Source organism: Atta colombica, unplaced genomic scaffold (assembly GCF_001594045.1).
Source record: "Atta colombica isolate Treedump-2 unplaced genomic scaffold, Acol1.0 scaffold226, whole genome shotgun sequence".
Classification (NCBI taxonomy): Eukaryota; Metazoa; Arthropoda; class Insecta; order Hymenoptera; family Formicidae; genus Atta; species Atta colombica.
The window spans coordinates 1,706,002-1,727,281 of NW_017259323.1; the positions used below are offsets into that span (position 1 = coordinate 1,706,002).

Sequence of the window (21,280 nt, forward strand, 5' to 3'; positions counted from 1 at the left end):
ATGTGTATAATTACGACAATAAACAGTTCGTGACAAAAGACGAAGAGAGGCAAAATACGAGTGACGAAATCACTGTGCAATAATATTGACTGATACAGACACCGGTTTGTTCTTTCCCCGATGTTTATACTGCCATGAGCTCTTTTTGCTGCGCCTGGCGTGAACGCCCGCAAGGCTTCTGATGGGCAATCATTGATTCATGCTGGGAAGCGGAATGATCTCGTGGGGCTGTCAGAAGGTGATAAAAGTTACGCAGTATGGTGATTTCCTCTTAATGATCGCTTCAAGAAATCGTATGTAGGATGGGACTGTAAGGTGAGAATGAGAATATCTGATGCTGCTTATTCCAAGAAAATGCTATCTTCGTTGAAAAATTTTGCTTATCATAATATCATAATAATTGCTATATTATAAAAAGACATACATTTACAAATTGATTGACAAAAATTTTGTTAATACAATTGCATATTTTTTCATTTTAATAAAATAATTTTTATTAAAATATTATAATTAATGATAATAAAAAATAATTTATTAATATTTGTAAATTATGGATAATAAAACTGTTGCTCTTATATGAATGAATAATTTATTATGAATTAATTTTTTATAAAATATTTTAATTATGTATATATAAATATTATTAAATATATATAATAATTATATATGAAACAAAGAGATTATAGGAATAGAAGAGATTATAGTGCAGAACACAATGCGCAATTATGATAATAAATTATGGTAAATTTACGATAAAAAAAATTTTAATTAGCGACATATAGTTAAAGCCATCTATATACAGGGTGATTTTTAAACAATTATTCATTTATATGGATAGATAGTACACACTGAGTAAAAATAAACAGATAGTTTTAATAAACAGATCGAAAATTCAATCTAAGATATAAATAATTTTGCATGTTAATACCATGTAGAAATAAGTTAGTATCATTCCGCATGTCGTGTGCGACGTGAAGATTTATTTCAGTGTTTCAAATCGCGTTCAGAATGTTCTAATTTAATTTCCACATACATTTTATAATGAAAAATTTTACCAGGAATCAATAAATTGACATCAACCATTAGTCATTACAATTAAATAGGCATTATGGGAGATCAATTGTAATTCTGTCAAATAGACTATCAGTGCTACTTATCTCAATTTCTGTCTTTTCATGTCATGTGCAATACGTAGAAGAAATAATAAGTCAATTATGATACTAATGTATCATAATTGAAACAAAATTGTTGATATCTCAGAAATGGTTGAGCTTTCGATCTATGTTCACTAAGGTTTTTTTACTCAGTATCTGTATTATTACCATATGATATCTACAATACCTATAAATGCTGATGTTTTTAATATTATATAATATATGAGCAATACATTTTTAAATAAAAATTTTGAATTTTTTTATTAAACTTTAATATAATTTTTTTTGCTAAATTTTAATATAATTATAATTGAATTAATTCATTGAACTTGTTACTGCAATTAATTTAACATGAAATTTTTATAAATAATCACGAGGATAGTCCTATTTTTAAAGTTAGATATTCTTGTGCAGAAAATTTTGCGAAAACTAAGTTTTACGACTGCATCTGTTAATCAAATTAATTGACATCTTGTTTCAAGATGTCTTCATTTCAATCTTGTGTCCGGATAATAGAAAATACCATTTATCCAAATATTTTTAATCTATGTATGCACATATCATCACATACATCTATGTGTTGAGATCCGTTGCATGTGCGCAAAGATTCGTCGACGTGCACGGACAATCCCAATAATTGTACGCGACAGAGGAACGCGGTACATACGAGATAATTAATCGGTCGATTAATTAAACGGCTCGCGGCTTGTCTTTGAACGACGGTGTGTCTGCGTCGGCCTTATTCCGTCGACCGCGCTCGATCGTACATCATCGTACGGACGCGGTGCGTCGCTCATTGCTCGTAAATATAGTAATTCAGCGACACACATTAGCGGCACCCGTATATTTACGCGGTTCATTCACTTCCATTTACATGCTTTCCGTGATGTGACGAGTAATCGCGCCTGAATGTATTCCACGAGCTTGAATTATTCGACCCTCACGGATATGCAAATCGAGTTATCTATTTTTCTCAACGAATATTGCTTCCGTATGTCAGTGTTTTTGTTAATCTTTGAACTAGCAAAATAATTTTCTTGATTGTGTGTAAAGCAATCTATCGTTTTAATCAAAGTTAAATTTAGTATTCTTAAACATATGTTTATCATAGAGATACATAAAGATATTTTATTGTTAAATTATATTCTTTAATTCCATTGTGAAAAATAAATACTAAAGTCTACAATATACATAACACATATAATTCTTTTATTTAAAGAAGGACTTTTATTTACAGTCAAATCGTATCGGTTTAATCTTGAGAGGTATGAAAATATCTCTTATATCATATATATGTATATTTTTGTCATATATTTTATGTCATATATATGTATATTTTTACACATCTAGATAATTTTTATTTGTGCATTTGTTTTATAAATAAATTTCTTTTTATTTCAACAGAATTATGTTCTCACAATTAATTTAGTGCATTTTTATGCATTTTATTTCTGAAAAATGTAACTTAAACAATATATCTTAATTTAAAGCCTTCTTCTTAATCTTAATTTGCAATGAGTCTAAATAATGCCTAGCATTCTATCTTAATCCGTAATATGCACGATAATTTTTCAGTCCTTTCCTAGACAACACGCATGTTTAATGAGAGATGCATGCTAAATGAGCATGCTAAAGAAATTTTAAAGACATCTTTTAAAGACATCCTTAAGACGTTTTGTGTCTCGACTTTGGACTTTTTGTTGTCTGAGTTACTATACGATACGATGGATCGTTCGTGTCGTGAATTAATTTTCATCACTTTTACAAATATATAAAATTATTAAGTGATTCTTACATATATTCTAACAATTAATTTTAAAAAGTATTTGTAAGGTTGTATGAAAAAAATATGTATATAAATGTTACAATTAATTACTTGATCTAGTATTTAAAAAAAAAAGAAATGCACATGACACAAATGACCTAATCGTATATATACTAAGGATTAAATTTGATCAGTCATAATCTAATTTTGAATGAAGCTATTTTGAATGAAGCTATTTGAAATTTGGATCTTCTCTAGATTCCGATGATATATTTGTTACAAAAGATTGATTATCTTTTGTATCACATTTCCGTAAATTTCCAATCTTATATTCTAAATGGTAAGTTTATCTAATACTTACCCTGAATGATGTCTGGTGTACATGGGGACAGTTGTGCTAATCGGTTGAAAACCTTGCGTGCCCATCTCCCTTGGTTGATGTCGATTACCGTGATAACCCGCGTACGCTATTGCCCTGGTACCACCATTCTCCGCAATCGCCACAGCACCATTGAACTTTTGTTCTAACATCCGCTGCTCTATATGCCTCGAAGCCGAATTTATCTGTTGTGATGATCTTGTCGTGGAAACCTGTGGCCGCAGCGTCCACGGATTTTTCATAGTAGTAGTAGTAGTGGTCTCTCGGACGATGCGTTTGTCATCATCAAGGTAATCGTGCCTAGGATGGGATAATCTGTCGTGATACCAAACTGGCAAAACTATTCTGTGATTGCGCAAGAGTACTCGATGATCCTCCGATGATGATAGAACAGAGGAGGTCACGGCTGCGATAAGCAGACTCTCCAGCAGTATTTTCAGAGTCATTGTTCGGCTCTTCAAAAACTTATGATGACTGCGAAATGTCCTGACAACTGTACGAGCCGTCACATCCTCAACGGCCACGGTGGACGCGTTAAGTTCGCGACAGGCTCGACGGATATCCGGTGTGAGATCTTCCACGGGCAGCTGAGAACACTACTGAGAGCACTACCGAACGAGACACACTGAGCAGGGCCCACGTGCTTCAGCTGCATCAACCCCACCATGAATCTCTTTTTCTCTGTCTCGTTCTTCCTTGTGTTTCCCTCTTTTCCCCGTTGCCGCATTTACTCGCCACATTCGCTTGTGGCCCAGTCTGCCCGGATTCTCTTTTCTTCCTTTCTCCTTTCCATTCTCATGCTGTAGCGACTGTCTGTTCTCCTGATATCCCACCAGATCCTTCGGTAACCACCTACGTATCCTTCCGCGACAATTTAACCGTACACGTGGAGAACCGCGTTCCTCTCGCAATTGCTCTTTACGAAGTATAACACTGTTCCGGACAAAGTTCTTACTCCAACTACGAAGGTATTGCGGTTAAAAAAACGGATATGGGATAACATATATATGATCTATACGCAAATTCCATCATTGCAAATTTCATCATTCATTGGAACAAAGATTCAGATGATTAATAATTAAATATTTATTAAGATAAAATATAAAATACATGATAATAAATACGAGTAAAATTATTCTGTGGAATATTGTTAAACATTTAATGATATAGCCTATGGTTAATTGCCTATGCATAATTTATATGTTATTTTTATATTACTTATGTTAGAACCTTAATAAAATAAAATAAAGTAAATAAAATAAAAGAATAAATTAGTAAACTAACATTGGCATATGCCTAGAAATAATAAATATTAGATAATAAATATAAAAAAATAAATATTAGATAATATAAATATAAAAAGATATTTGTTAGAAAAGATATCTTTTCTAACATCTTTTTATCTTCTCAATAACTAAATAACATATTTTTCAAAATTTTTTAAATTATATTGAATTCTTAATTTTTGTTTTTCAGTCAAAATTTTTAAATTTAACTGTAAAAAATAAAATATTTTAACCTAAAAACGTTTAAGTAGTAGACTTTTTAAGACTTGCGAAAATATCAAAATTATCATTTTTGTATTAATTTTAACATTTTTGCATCAGGAAATCCACTATACGTCTTTAAGTTAACATTTTATTTTTTACAGTGTTTATACAGAAAATTATATATATAAAATTAAAATTATATTAACTTAATTATATTTAAAATTATTAAAAATTATAATTATAACATTACAGTTAAGATTACATATATGGAAATAAGAGTTTCAACAATAAATAATCTTCTTTCCCTTGCAACAATCATTAGTTATATATTGAAGAATATATTTAAGAAGATTGTATATTGGAACAGTTCTTTTGAATCAAATTAACAGCAGAGAAATTACTTCAGATCGCCAACGATCAAATTTACAATGCAGTGAAGCTGGAAGTTACACGCATATTAGAAGTCTCTGTGCCATTCTTGAATCACTTCGGCCGCGACGTTACTTGAGACCAAGGTCAGTAGTGCAGTGGCTGCAACCGCAGTGAAGTCTTTGTTACCTTTTTACTCGTTCCTTACTGAGAGCCAAAAGAAGTGAAATAATTGCACGGATCATCGTCACATTATTGCCCATTAGAAGAGCATGAAGCACAAAAATAAAAGCATATCGCGACTGGCGAAAGATAAATCAATGTAGCAGAATAATATACCGTAACATTTGTTCTTATGAATACGATTTATCCTTCTTGTTCATTCATTTCTTCAATAACTCGATGTACAATAAAATTAAAGCAAATATCGAGAAAGTCTTACAATTTTCTTACATTGAGTATTAAGCGAGAAATATATTTTAGAATAAGAATGTAAATTTCAAAAAAAAAACAAGAAAGCAAAAAGAAATTCAGAAAATTATATAAATAAATTAAAATTGTGTATTCTTCAATTTCTTTATGTTAGTTACACTTTCTATTTAAGATTCAAATAAATGTGCCAATTTAAATACGAAGGACAGGATAAAGCCAAAGTAATGTTTTATTCAGACAATGTCGATAAACTCGAATGAAATGTTTATGATTAATGCTGCTGACACTATATAGGAATGTTAATCGAGCTGCTGATAAAAGTATCTTTCTTTTCATAAGTTTTTCTTTTCTTATATGTGTATATGATAAGCCTCGTTATCGAGATATCGTAGATGCTCTCTCATTAATTATCGTTCGCTTTATGCTGATAATTTGTCGGCAGTCCGACCGGTTCATCCTCACAATCAATTGCAGACTCATCGAAATGCGCGTAAGTAATCACGGCATTGGTAAAAACGATTAGTTATTTCCATAATTTGCTTTAGGCTGCGCTCCAAGGTACAACTGAATTCCTATATAATCATTTTCTAAAAATTATTAATAGATCAAATTTTCTTGCACATACCAATTTCATAAATTATTGTAATTCCTGAGATTGACTTAATTAAGAGTTTCGATTGTGTAAAAAATCTTGAAGAGATCTACATTGTTAAAATTTATTATTCTTTTTGCTTTTGATTGTTTTTGCTTTTGAGACTGGATTATTTTTATGGATTATTTTAACCATATTTATAAGAAAAGCACTTGGTTGAAATATAGGCATGCACATCTTAGCAATTTCTTTTTATAAAGCGCAGGAAATTCCACTCTGTAAAGAGGAATAATATTATGGTAAATTACTAAAATATCATAACATCTCATAAATCTTGATCTTAACTTTAAAAAAAATTTTAAATATCCGAAAGTTAATTTAACAGTTGATATATGACAATAAGTACAATAATCATATAAAAGCTATTTAGTAGCTTATATAACAATTAATAAATTGTTTATGCTTTATTCGCCGTTGTGTGTACTATAAAAAAATAAATGAGAAATTATTAAATATTGTAAATATTTGAAATATATTCTTATTTTATATCTAATAAATTATAAAAGAAATATGAATGTATACTAAGAAAACAATTATAAAATTATAATAATAACTTAAATTTAATAAATAGAATTCGATTAAGTTCTTATCACTTATTTCTTTCATCTTTAATGAAAAATCAATAATTAAATTATAATTTGTTTTCTGTAATTATTATACAATAAATTAATTTATGGAATTAGTTCTATAAATCTCTTTCCACGACTATTCTGTAATCAGTTTATATCATCAGTTATATTGATATGAATTTTTGAATGTAAATTCTACAAGCGATAATTTCGAGAATCATAATTTTTATATCTCGAGGCACGCATAATGATAGATAATCGTTAACAAAGTGCAGCTTTCATCGTGAAAGTAAACTATCGAAAGAATTTACTCAAAGATATCAACCATTTATTAAATATTAAATATAATAAAATATAATATAATAAATTGCTTTATTTTTACAAACCATAATTAGTTTTTAATATATATATATATTATATTGACATTTTATTTATCTAATATTATTCGAAGATATAATTTACTGCATTCTATCTATTTGTTAATTGAAAACGGAAAAATAAAACACAAGTTAAAATTAATTATGCTCTAAAATGCACAAATATATTTTAATATTGTTAGCTATTTATCAAAATAATATCGATTATTTTCCTGATATATGATATTACGATACAATGTGATGTAATATGAATACACATAATTTCTAATGTTCTTTAATTTCTGGACACCAGATACATGACTTAAACACGGACACATACACCAGACTCGGTCACGTATCCAGGTTTTGACCTACTGACACGATACAGTGACGTCACGGGAGAGCAGGAGGACGGCAAAAGAGTAGTAAGGCTGGTGGAGTTTCAACTTGACGAAGGAAATTTCTTCAGTATACACTAAAGTGATAAGGATAATACAAAAACAAAAAATATACATGTTTACTATAACTGTGACTGCGTCTGTTATATATTCACTGCGAGTACTGAAAATCTATAATATGCATAATGTGAATTATAGATTTTCAATATTCGCAATAAATAATGAAATATAGCTTATAAGATTAGAAAATTTTTACTTGTTAGTATAATATTTAAGTAGTTTAATTCAATTATGAAATAAATCGTAAATTCTTTATTGTCATTTTTATAAATACTAATCTTTAATTTTTTGAACTTTATGATATTTTCAATCTTACATTTTAAAAGTATGTTTATAAATTTAATACACAAAACAGCTTTAAAAAAAATTGTTCATTTGACAAAATTAATTAATTAATTTTTATTTTTTTCGTTGGAAAATATATGTATTATATAATATGTTTGATTTTTAAATTTTAAATAAAATGAACAATTTTTTTCTCAATATAGAATTTTTATAAAACTTATATTAGTTTGAAAGAGAGAGAGAGAGAGAGAGAGAGAGAGAGAGAGAGAGAGAGAGAGAGAGAGAGAGAGAGAGAGATATATGCTTTGTAAATTATGTAATAATAGCTATGTTATAATTTATAGAGGAATCTCATATTATAAGATATTATAATTTTTACTCATATATTTTGCAAATAGGTATATAAGTATTTAAATAGAATAGTATTAATACAAGAATATCTCTTAAGTTTATTTTTTATAATAAAAATTTTTTGTAAAATATCCATAACTAGTAATTCTTTACCATTTAATATGATTAATTAAACTATTCTGGATGAATTTTGCTATATTCCGCTCGTGTTACATGTCGACTAATCGCCACGCTTTTTAGCCAACGTCAGATTATCTAAGAACGGCGCCATCCTTTGTCTAAATTCTCGCGCTCTCCCACTTCACTTCATATGTTATTTTACAACTTTTTGTAGCCTGTTTACTTGTATTTTTGATCGAATTTTCCCGCGCAAGCAAAACCACCAAATTTGCCGCAATCTCTTCCCCAGCCGATGGGAAGCTCAAAACCGAAAGATGTGATAGATCATCGCGCGATCAGACAAAAAGTCTCCATCGTCAAGACCCGTCGATGACAGCTTCCTGGTTAGGCTTATCATCGTTTAGGTATTCTTCATTTTGATAACAACGACTCTGTCTGTGCCATCGGACTGTCATCACGATACGAAGAACGAATGTGAGAATCAACAGTGAATGTGAATTTTTGGGGTGGAGACTTAAGACATCAGGTGGAAGACTTAGAATAATTATAAGACGTCAAAGTATGTGTATTAACTGTATTATTAGTATGTATAATATAAGATATATAATTCTCAACTTGATTATACAATTAAAAATTTTCCAGAGTATTTGTACATATATACATATTTATTACTATCTGTCTAATTTAAAGTTATTATATACATTAGAGATAAAATATATTATATTTTTACCTTTACACTAAGACATTTCCTTTCATAGACATTTTAAATTATTTGAAAAAAATTTTTTTTTATAAAAATATTAAAGTCTTATTATTTTCTAAATTAGAAACATGCAATTAAAATTCTAAATTTACTTTTGCAAATTAAGATTAAAAATAAATATGTAAATAATGAAATCTTAGTTTGTTATTATTTTATTTTGTCATTTTATTAATTAGCTTAATTTATGAATACTCATTATAGAGATATTTAAAAGCATAAGTTTATAAATTTATAAATTTTTTCATATAAATTATTTTAAGAAGAATCTATAATTAAAATTAGACGAAAAATTTAAGACGCAGTGTATGCTCAACTAAATTGTACTTGTTATATCAGAAACGTTCAGCAACAGATAAGCACATTTACTATACTACATGCGGGACGCGAATCACATGTCCTTCCGGTTCAATAAGCGCTTCCTCGAAATGTCTCTTCATATAAACCATCTCCGCATTTAAACACGAACGATATATCTATCGTTGATGTATCGTTATGTGTTTGAACTCAGAATGTCGTATTTTCCGTCTTGCGGAAATATAGTGAAGTTTGCCTTGACATCATAGTGAAATATCTCAAATATATTTCTTCGACAGCACTTGACTTCCTTCACATTATTTCATTGATTTTTCTGATGCATCGGACATCGTTGACTTTTCTACTGTGCAACTTGTATTAAATGTGTAACATTACATGTCAACATGTCAACATACTTGCTTCTCCATCTTCTGCTAATTCTGTACTCTTCTGCCCTAGAACTGAAATATGAAACTGTTTCTACACACCGACAAGAAATTGTTCCCTTATTCTTTGTTCATGTGAGGCTCATGTTTCATATTCGGCAAGAACTGAATCCTTACTCTTGTATCTATTTAAGCCGCTACAATCGCCAACGTAACTGTATTAAATTATTGATTTATATTGATTTACGTATTACTAGCATAATGTTTCATTTCTCTTTTTCTCTCCCTCTGGAATAAGTATGTGCCTGTCAATACTTACATTAGTGTCAATACCTATATTATTTTATATTTTCTTTTTTCAGTGACATTAACCCCATTAGTTTCTCTTGTGTTCTTGTACTTTAATAATAGTTAATAGTTTAACTGAATCTGTCAAATGTTAAAATAAAACAATGATTTTTTAAAGATAATTTAAAAATAATTTAATCTTGCAATTCATTATCTTTGTGATTCTAGATTCTACCGCCATCATTTACGAATAAGCGTTTACGGCAATTCTATGTTTCGGATAATCGACCCACCCCCCAATTTCAGACACAGCACCAGCGAGTGGATCTATAAGGTCAGTTCTGACAATAAAAACATGCGGTCAATGCGAAATTTACCCCGGAGGTCTCTGCCAAATGGGTCACTCCGGTGGAAAGAAAGGAGAATGAAGGTTACGACTACGGAGATGTCGCGGTGCCATAAAAGTCGAAATGCTGCCTAACAGAGTGAACGTGTTCGAGACGTAGTGGCTCTAAGCGAATTACCTGAGATCCACGTGGATCTCAAGGTGCAGCCTTGAAAAGCTACGATGGCCGAGAGATCGATCGTCCGGCCGCACGATGGTTTCTCGTGCGATCTTGAAACCAGTATCAGCAAGAAGTCGCACAAATCACCTGTCGACTTCTAAGTATTGCGATGTTATTTTATGAATAATCTGTCTTTAGACAATTTTCATTATGTTATAGAAGATATTATTTTTATAATAAGTAATTATAAAAAAAACTTACATAAATTTAAATCAAAATATAAGTGTTAACTTCAAATATAATTGTCAAATAAATTAAGTGTATATGCGTTAATCATACCATAAAAATTAATGATAATAATATATTCAGTCATTTATGAATTTTTTTGTTGTTGAAAGTAATTTTTCATTTCAAATTAATGCTATGACAAATCGCACTTTCGTTCTAATTTTAATTACAGCCTAGATCTGTTTGCATTGCTTACGCTGTTTGTACTGAGCATCTTCGTTTTCTCTCTCTTCAACGTCTAAATATATGTATATTATTGATAAGTATACAAATTTTTAGAGGTTTCAGCAACTTGAACAGATCTCATGATTGCTTTAAGATTTATTTATTATTTTTCTAATGTACAGAAAAGCTGTTTTTACAGAATCAATATTCGTATTTAACATGATTATTATATTATAATTAAAAAAAAACCTTATAGAGATTCATCCTAAGAAAAAATTAATTAGTTAGATACAACTTCAATACTTTTGAAATCTTCCTTTAATTAATTTTCTGAATATCATATAATATTTTTCATACTTCTTATACTTTGATAAAGCAATGAGAATGTTATTAATGGCACAATATATTATTTTACAATAATATTAATTTTGTTAGTGTTTCGTATAAAGCTATATGTATGTGTATTTTCTACTACTAAAAACATATTTATTCTTAGATGTTATTTCTCTGGTCGAGAGAACCAACCCCAGATCCAAGAGCCAGTCCATGGTTTGCCTGGTTCGCGACGGCTGTTGTATTGTGGCGTTGTCGACGTCGCATTACCAAAGCGATTTTGGCTATTTCACCTTTGAGATTGTTAAAGAGACGTGTTACTGGTCTAGCTATCAATCAGAAGACAATTCTGAAACAAAAGAGACACAGCCTTGCTCAGCTACACAAGCATAAAACTGTCGGCATACGGCGAACGAAGCGATTGTGCACCGGCGATGGTCTGCATGTGTCCGACAATATGTCCATGATACCACAGATCCACTACAGAGTCACCAGGAGTGGTAGAATTTACGGGAAATACCCGAACAAAACCGCCATCCCAAATGGCATTCAAGAAAGCCATTGATATCGCGCTAAAATTATCAAACCCTCAGCTACTGTTTTTGTCTCTGTATAAATCTTGTAATTATCATTGTCATTGTATTGTCAACATAATTTCATTTTGAAAAAGAAACAATTTTTCAAATATATACTTACATTCTTTTTCTTGATAAATTCCTTTTTGAAAATTGTTCTCTTTTTTAATATTATCTAATACAAGAGAGTTTATAATTATACATTATAAACTCTCATAATTATACATTATGACGTTTATGACAATTTTTCGCGCTTTTTATAATTGAATAATTTTGGCAGAATCGTTTTGCATGTATTCCATAGAATTTGCAATGCCAAAATACCTTTAATTTGACTATTTACTGTTTTTGTTATTGCATATAATGTAATGCAGAAATTATATAACGTAAATATGTGTTTTGCATGAAATCAAATAATTGCAGATTTATTCCAATCAATATTCGTAAAGTATTTTTCTTGTTTGAAGAAATTTCCATAAAAAAGTTTATTTTATCTGTTTTATCCTTGACATAATTTAGAAACAAAGTTCAAAACCTTAGAAAGAGGTCATGCCACTTAGCGTTTTGGATTTCTGGCTGCGTTCATCTTTTTATCGACCAAGCACAAATCAATAAAAGTTGACTGCGTTTTAGGACGCCTAGTGCTTTTATACAGAATGCCCTAACTTTTTCAGATGCTTTCTTGGATGTTTTAGCCTAGGAACATTTTTTTCTTAACATTTCAAGAAAGTAATAGTTTGAAATTTCTTTAATTAAAATCCAAGAAAGCATCTGAAAAAGATAGGGCATTCTGTATAAATGCAGTAGACATCCTAAAACGCAGTCAACTTTTATTGATTTGTGCTTGGTCGATAAAGAGATGAACGCAGCCAGAAATCCAAAACGCTAAGTGGCATGATGACCTCTTTCTAAGGTTTTGAACTTTGTTTCTAAATTATGTCAAGGACACAAAAACAGATAAAATAAACTTTTTTATGGAAATTTCTTTAAACAAGAAAAATACTTTAAATAATTTTAAACAAATTAATATTTTTGCACCGACATTTATTTATTTTATTTTTATTTTTAGAAAAAGAAATATTGCGTGTCTAGCATAAAAATATAATTTAGACATTAACAAAAACGTATAAACAAAATTTAACAATTACTTAAAAACACTTCTCTTTGTTTACACTATCACTTAAATTAAATCTAAATTTTTTTTAAAAAGAAAAAGGCTTTCGTCTAATGAATGGACATCTAGAAACGTCTTTCCTTAAGCTGTCGCGCGAGCGGTGTATCGCGAAAAAGCACTCGTTGGCATAGCCTAAGTAACAATGTAATGCTGCAGAACTTTCGTATCAGAGATGTGCCAATTTAAGCGGCACAATGCCCGCGGTTTCAGAATGAGCAAACGTATGGAACGTGTGCATCGTCGAGCAGAATGGTACGTAACTATGCCAAATTTAATCATTCAGTAGCTAGGCTACTGACATCGGGGCTGTACTCATTGCATATGTTGTTCGAGATTTTCAACAGGATATTTGTAACACACTCAATTGTTTTAAATTTCTTCAGATATACTGTTTTTTCTTTTCTCTATTTATCTTTAAAAATATATTGTATTATTTTTTTTAATTCTGTTTTTTAAATTTTAAATAAATATTTAAAAAATGTTGTGTATTAATTAATATATAGAATAGTTTAATAACTATTAGCACTTGAAATATCTTCGAATACTTTGTATATGTATAAAAATATATTTGTTTGTATCGTAAAAATATATTTTCTAATACATTTATCAATATGTTATAAATTTATCAAAGAAAAATTCTTAATAGCTAAAATAATGTTGTATTACTTTGTTAAAAACTTTTTATTATTACACTGTTTTTTCTTTACATTTTATAGTATTAAACTCTGATATTACCGTCTTACAATATTAAAATACGTGATTGCAATAGCTATATCTTATAAAGAAATCATCAAAGCTATCCCTCACCGATTTTAGAAGGTTTTAAATATATTGTAAAAACATCAAAAAATATTAGACTAATATTTTTTTATCAGCGTATCTCAAGGTTTAGGAATTGAAACACCCCCTTGAAACAAATGGATTGTTTTCAGCAAATATCTTTGCGAAACTATGTGATATAAAAAAATGTTTTGTATATAAGATTTCTAATATTTTATACTTTATACATATATATTTCATATTGCTTATTTCAGTATTAGTCTATATTGTGATTCTTTAGAATGAAAACAAAATTATCTTATTACATTTTTCAAATATACAGTACATTTACACGCCTGCAGAAATATGTATAATAACAATTCCCCCCTCCCCCCTCTTGTTCAAGAAAATAAAATGTCGAAAAATCGATATCACTCGATCTTCCCTTATTGGCAGTATATTTTGCGCAACACGATGGAATGTGATTGTATTTTTATTCTTAAGATAATAAAAAAATATTGTCGTAAGATGAACTTTGATTATCAATACACTTCAATATACTATTTAATGCTGATTCATTTTACTTTTGTTATTATGTGCGCATACTTTTGATAATATTTGATATTATTTCCTTGCGTTCTTATCGATTTGACGGATCTTATACAAGTAAATCAAAATGCATAAGGAAGAGATATTATAATAATATGTCATTCAATATTAAACATAATACAATATTAAACATATCTCAACAATCAAAGCTCACGCTTACAAATAGATTTTTGTCATCTTGAAAAATATAATCATTCCATCGTATTGCGCAAAATGTTTTTCTGCAAAATGATTATTTTGCAAAATGTTAACTTTAATATTACACAAAAAATATATTTCATATGTTTCATGTATTTATATAATTATATTATAAAAATGATGAAGGATGGCTCCGATGGTTTCCTTGTTATATCTCAATAATTCACATAAAAAGAATATTATTTTCAAGACTCTTGTTAGTATTATATTATCAGTAATGAGTTAATCAATAATAACAGAAATACATATAAAGCAGACTATTTTTACTTCATCAAAAGTAATTTATATTCATTGCAAATTAACAATTCAAATTGTATATCAAAAAGAAATATAAATATAATAATAAATAAATTAAAATTTCATTTTAATGAAAATGACATTAACATGCAGAATTAATTCCAGCTTTCTTATTTTTAAATAACTATTGCGACATCAAATAAAATTCTAATGAAATGTCTGAAAACCTAATTTAAATTCTATTTGATATAATTAACAGTGTACGTAGTCATCTCATGAGAACGGTCAGCGATTTTCTAACTTTAATCAAACGAGTATGAGAGTAAATTACGAGGAGACATCAACATGTTTAATGATAGCTGATAGAAGGGACCAACTGGTCCTGAATAAACAAATATTCAAATAAGATTATCAATACTTTGTTTATTTGAAAATAAAATTGTAATTTTATAATAAATTTTAAAGATTTTATTAAAAATAATCTTATTAAATAATTGCAGAAATTATTTAAAATATTTTATTACTTATTATTGTAGTAATTTTGCAAATTAATACAGATTTAGAAATACATTTTTTTTGCTTAGAATGCTTAGATTAATTCAATATAATTTTTTAATTATAACTATGTAGTAATAATATATGTATATTAACAAAAAAATAGGTCACTGGGTCGAGACAGTGACCTATATTTTTTGCGGATAAATGTATATAGTTACAGCATTTTATAAATTTCTACTATTAAATATTATATAAGACACAATTCAATATAATATCTGAAATTAATAAAAAAAGTTAATTATATGTAAAGTTAATTATATTTTGTCATGGAATAAAATAAAGTAAAATTTAATTAACATTCTAAATAATAATTCCAACAAATATTATTTAAACAAGTACAAATAGAGAATTTAATTAACTATAGTGTCTCACTATAGTTAACTATAGAGTCTCACTGATTGTCTAAGTGACCAATTGTAACTTATCGATTCCCTGTTTATTTCTATATCATTCTACTTAAAAAGACAGAAATTATTTGGATTTTTTATTGACATTACTTTGATCAGTTGATACCATAAAACAAATTGTTTGATAATGACATATATGTAATTTGGATAATTTGTATATTCAAGCTTTCAATTACAATTCTAATAATAACAATTAAGATTCTTAGGGCAATAAATAGAAAGATATATTAATATAAGTCTGAGACATTTTGTATTACAATTTAATTTCAGAAATCTAATAAGTTTCATAAATTTTTAAAATGCAGTAGAACGGAACGTCAAGGTGATCGAGTTATGGAACCGAGAATCGTTAAAAAATGCATTATGAGACATTTAGTCGAGAACAGAGAATAGCAATCCAATGATCACCAACTTTTTCCGCTCAACGCATTTGACAACCCTGAAATTGTCGTGTTCTTGCAGCAGCGAGAGTGCGAGCGGATTCGCTGTGGCCTGTGACGATTCACGATGGTGTTCGCGCGGGGCATTGCGACGGCAGGGTCGCAGCCTCGAATGCGCCACGAAAATGCCCGGGTGGGAAAGGGTGGATTGGGGGCGGCGCGCAAGCGTCGTCGTTGTCGTATCGACGCTTCGACGCCCGGGCCGAGGGAGAGAAACGGATTTCTCTGTCAGTAGTGGTAGAAGCCCCGGTCGGGGTCGAGCGAGAGTGCGAATATAAGCGCGTGTTCATAGCAGTGTGATTTTGCGAATGTCTCTCGAGTGCATCTCTCAACAGAGCAAGAAAAATATATAAGACCTTAAAACGCCGTCACATAGAAAAATAACGACGAAGACGACAACAGATGTAGAGGACGCATTATTAGCGTCTTGATTGTCGCTTTCGATTTGGCCGGGTTTGCAGAGAAAAGTGGCGCGAGAGGGTGGACGGGAGTGTAAGAGACTGTGAGAGAGGCACCGGCAAGAGCTACTGGTGCACACAATCAGGATGCGACTGAGGAGGTACGTGTGGTGTCGGTCGAATGTAATCAATGGTAGCAATGAATAGCATAGATGGAGTAGACAGAATGCCCGACATCGGATACTGCTCTGGACCATGATGTTATCTTTGTTTTGCTCGATTAGTTAGGATTTTGAGATATTATAATTGCGTTGCTTCAGTCTATTATTTTTTATATAAATTCTCTAATCGCCATACGATAGCTTTCATTGGATGATTTGGAAACTGCAAATCAGAAAAGCAGGGAAATGGGGAATTTAAATTTGATCTGTATGTCTGATATCTTCCAACAATCGAATTCTTCGTGTTCTCAGTCAAGAGAAACCTTGCGCAATAATATACGCAGTCAATTGAAATTACTTATTCTGTTAATGTTTCTTGAAGGTGATCATTTTAGGATAATAACGATGTATAAAATGAATAAAACTTTTAAAATTTTTGATATTTTTTCATTTGTGCTAACTCTCATATATCTTTCTCTATTTCTGTTTTCACTAATAATTCTGATTTATTAGTATTAACTAGCATTAAATTTGATACAATAATGTTGGAACTGAATATAATAATTTTATATCAATTAAGGATTCTTAATAATTAAAAAAACCAATCAGGATTTTTAGTATTCAAAAAAAGCAAAATAAAATAGAAGATATTGAAAGTTACTCTATTAGCTTTTATTTTATTTTTTTTTATTATAATAATTTATTATAAAGTGGTGTACAAATTTTAATCTAAGTGTAATATTTCTTTATTAGAACAGACTAATTAAATAAAACCTATGACACTTTGAGTTAACTATTGTAAAATCAAAAAATTAAAATATTATGCAAACATTTTTTTTATCCTCCTTTCTTAGTTGCAAATTGTTACAAAAAGCTACTAATAAATGTACAAACAAAAGACCATTAAAATTTTATATTTTAAAACCAGGCACGCGGCTGATTGCCCTGAAAATCTACGATGTGCATTGACTCGCGCGTGCTACTGGATCACCTCTTATCACGACACATGCGCATGGTTGAGCAAATATTCGGTTAACTAAACAAAAGGGAGTAGCTACTCGGACATGGCTTCGGTTGTTCGTCACCGTGCATTCTGATATGAGAGCGTTCTCTCGCTCCGATGATAATTGAAGAACCCCGCCGGGAAAAGCGTTGCTCCATGTTTTCTTTTTTGTCAGCCGCAATGAGACCATGCCGTTGATTGCCGTCGGATATGAGAATAGATAAAAATAGCGGTTCGAACCCGCGAGGCCGTGTTTGACTCAACTCTTCCATCCTTCATAATCTCTGGACTATACATTGAAAATTTAATTAAAGTAGAGAATTAAACTAAACATTAAGTTAAAGGTTTGATTGAATTAAGTTAACTGTAGCAGATATTCCAATCTTTATTTATCAAAAAATAGTTATAAACTTTTATTAAGTTATTGCTGGATAATTTGTTTGCAGAATATTTTTCAGATTGACTAGTTTTTTTAACTATAAGGATTTTGATCGCGAACAAAATAATAGAAAATAATGATTTTTATTCCTTTATTGGATTTTACATTATATTGCATCATTTTATATATAAAGTTTAAATCTCGAAAGAAAGTGAAATTGTTAAAATCTTTTCCAACTTAGTGTAGTGAATATTTAATGTCATGATGTTCGATAAAAAAATTAATGGATATAAAATTATATACAACGATTAGTGTCTATGATAAAATATTGTGGATTATATCGAATAATAATGTAGATACAAAGAGGAGATACGATTATTATCATAATAGAATTTAAATAATTTTGATATAATATAAATCGAAATAATTTGCAGTTTTAAAATTAATAAATTAAGTAATAATTTTTATAATTTCTGTTATTATGGTCCACATTGTGACTGTAATTTTCTAAAATGTTTGGTTAGAATAGGTATTTAATTTTTATACAGAATATAATATAGTTATATTTAAATAACATTAATAACAATGTAGTAAATATTAATTTATATATAATAAAAATTAAATTACCAACAAAAAAATTACTAGGTATAATTACTATCAGTTTAACATATATATATATAAAATTTTACTTATGTTACACGTTTAATTTAGTTGCACTAGAGATTGAATAAGAAGATTCTTTTTGTTATCTTATAATATTAATATTTCTTTATGAAAGAAAATGACGTCAAAACAGTTTACATCGCTTGACATTTCTCTCGCAATTTTCTGTCTTAAACAGCAAATATTACATATGTGAATTTGTCTTCAATTATATCACGCAAGAAATAATGTAGGTAGATATGTATATAATAGTTTTGCCATAGATTCTGTGTCCTGAAATGACCCTTTTAACTGCTTTGATCATTTAATCAATCTGAAATCGATTTTTCCCTAGCAAAAAAGTTAAGAAAGGCCATCGTTTTATTACAAATTTTTTATTTTTATTATTATATTTAGAAACTTGGTAAATAAACTTAAGATCAAAATGTTATGTTTTTACAAATTTTATCTAAAATTAACTATATAAATTGTTTTGTAACTTCTTTTTGTTTTCCTAAAATTTTTTTATTAAAATACTTTTACTTTTAATTATAACTAAATTCAACAATATTGGTTTTTTCATTGTCGTTAAGAAAAATACATATTAACTATGAAATGAGTAATTTTGTATGTTAAAATTCAAGAAGTTATTAGCGATATCATAAAATAATTTAAAATCTTTAATATAAGTCCAAATCATATTGATTGATATATTGATTAATGTGTTTTAATCAATGTATTTCAGTTTCTGTTATTCTGTGCTATTAAATAAAAAGTGTTTGGATTTTATAAAAAGTGTTTTGTGGTAATAGATCAAAAATAAAATTTTTATTTTATTAATTTATTACATATAATATTCAGAAAAGCTACTAATAAATTGATTGATTTTACAACTTTTTAAGTTTTACTTTTCAGCATTAAAGTGATTTTTACTTATTAATGAAAATTTATCCATTAAATACGTGTAAAATATAAAGGATAAAACTGTAATAAAAACTATATTTGTGTTACAAATATTGAATTTGTTATTATTTTTAATATTATTAAAAATTATTCTTAATATTCACACAGTACAACAAATAATAATTAATATTTAAAATAAGAAGGAATTAATAAAACTTGAATTTTGTATCGTCAAAAACAAGAAAAGGATGTAACAATTCAAAATATAAGTTATTTTTTTTAAGGACTAAAATTATAATTTTATAAGAAAAAAGATTCTAGATTATTTCTTTTCTAATTTTTTTATATAGTTATTTTAACAAGCGTATTATTTTTGCAAATGTATCATAAAATTATTGCTCCTTTACATTATATTTTACACTATATTTTACATTATTGCTTTTATATATATACTTATGTATGTATATATAATCTCATATCTATATCTATATTTACAAGCTTGTATAAATTATAATTATAGTAAAAATATGGTAAATTATAGTAAAATACTTCGATAAAAATTTAAAAAGATATTGCAAAAGGTTCTAAAATTCTAAAAGCATTTTATTTTATATAATAATTTATATAAAATAAAAAATATACATATACCCGAATTGATTGCTTATTTTATTGAATAGATTAACCATATTCTTAACATATTGTACGTGTTTTAAACTATTACTTGAACCGTGCAACAAACAAAATTGTTTTCTCCGACGTGATTTTGCATGATCAATATCACGCTAGTGAATGAAAACTGCTGATGACTATTTCGCGTTCTAACAATCTCATAGGTCAATATTTGTATTGTACCTTTTTTATATTTGATAGAAAGGAAATGAAATGGTAAAATCAGTAGAAAATATCATCGAAATCATCGAAAATATCGACATTAGTAGCGATAAAGGAGATAGGTAGCGATCGTCTTGATTTACTCAAATCGTAATTTATTTGGGATTTCATTAAGCTGCTTTTTACGTAACAATAAGTAATAACTTTTACGTAACAAAGTTGCATGTCAGCGCTTATGACGTTTTGCTTATAATTAAGCAACCATTATAAACGATAATTGCAACATATATCGATTTTCGAATGATTACGTCGCTTTCACGTGGATAAACGCCCACGCCTTGATTAGAGCAGCTGGTTGTATCTGGTTTTGAATTGTTGCTGGCTGCAAGTTTGTTGAAAGGCTAATCCAATGGAAAGCACGATGCCAGAGAAATGTTCAGTCGAAGATTCAAATTCGATGGTAAAAGTTTATCTCTGAGAACGAATCATATTTTCGCTATTCACCTTATAGAAACAATGGATTAAATAAAAAATAATTGATATTCTTATATATATTGATTGTGATAATTTTATATATTTATAAATAATACATTTATAAATAAT

At 28.7% G+C, this 21,280-nt stretch overlaps 2 protein-coding genes across 2 annotated transcripts in view; one reads left to right on the forward strand and one right to left on the reverse strand.

The window, feature by feature from the left end:
- Window positions 1–3,744, reverse strand: part of LOC108688161 — a 24,404-nt gene extending 20,660 nt beyond the window's left edge. Inside the window, exon 1 of the mRNA XM_018194305.1 lies at window positions 3,281–3,744. Within this exon, the coding sequence (XP_018049794.1) occupies window positions 3,281–3,744 (464 nt within the window). The remainder of the gene's footprint in view (window positions 1–3,280) is intronic.
- Window positions 3,745–10,382: 6,638 nt separating this feature from the next.
- On the forward strand, window positions 10,383–11,968 carry LOC108688188. The gene is made up of 2 exons (XM_018194334.1): window positions 10,383–10,445; window positions 11,567–11,968. The coding sequence occupies exons 1-2, from the start codon at window positions 10,383–10,385 to the stop codon at window positions 11,966–11,968; spliced, it is 465 nt and encodes a 154-aa protein (XP_018049823.1).
- The last annotated feature ends 9,312 nt before the right edge of the window (window positions 11,969–21,280 follow it).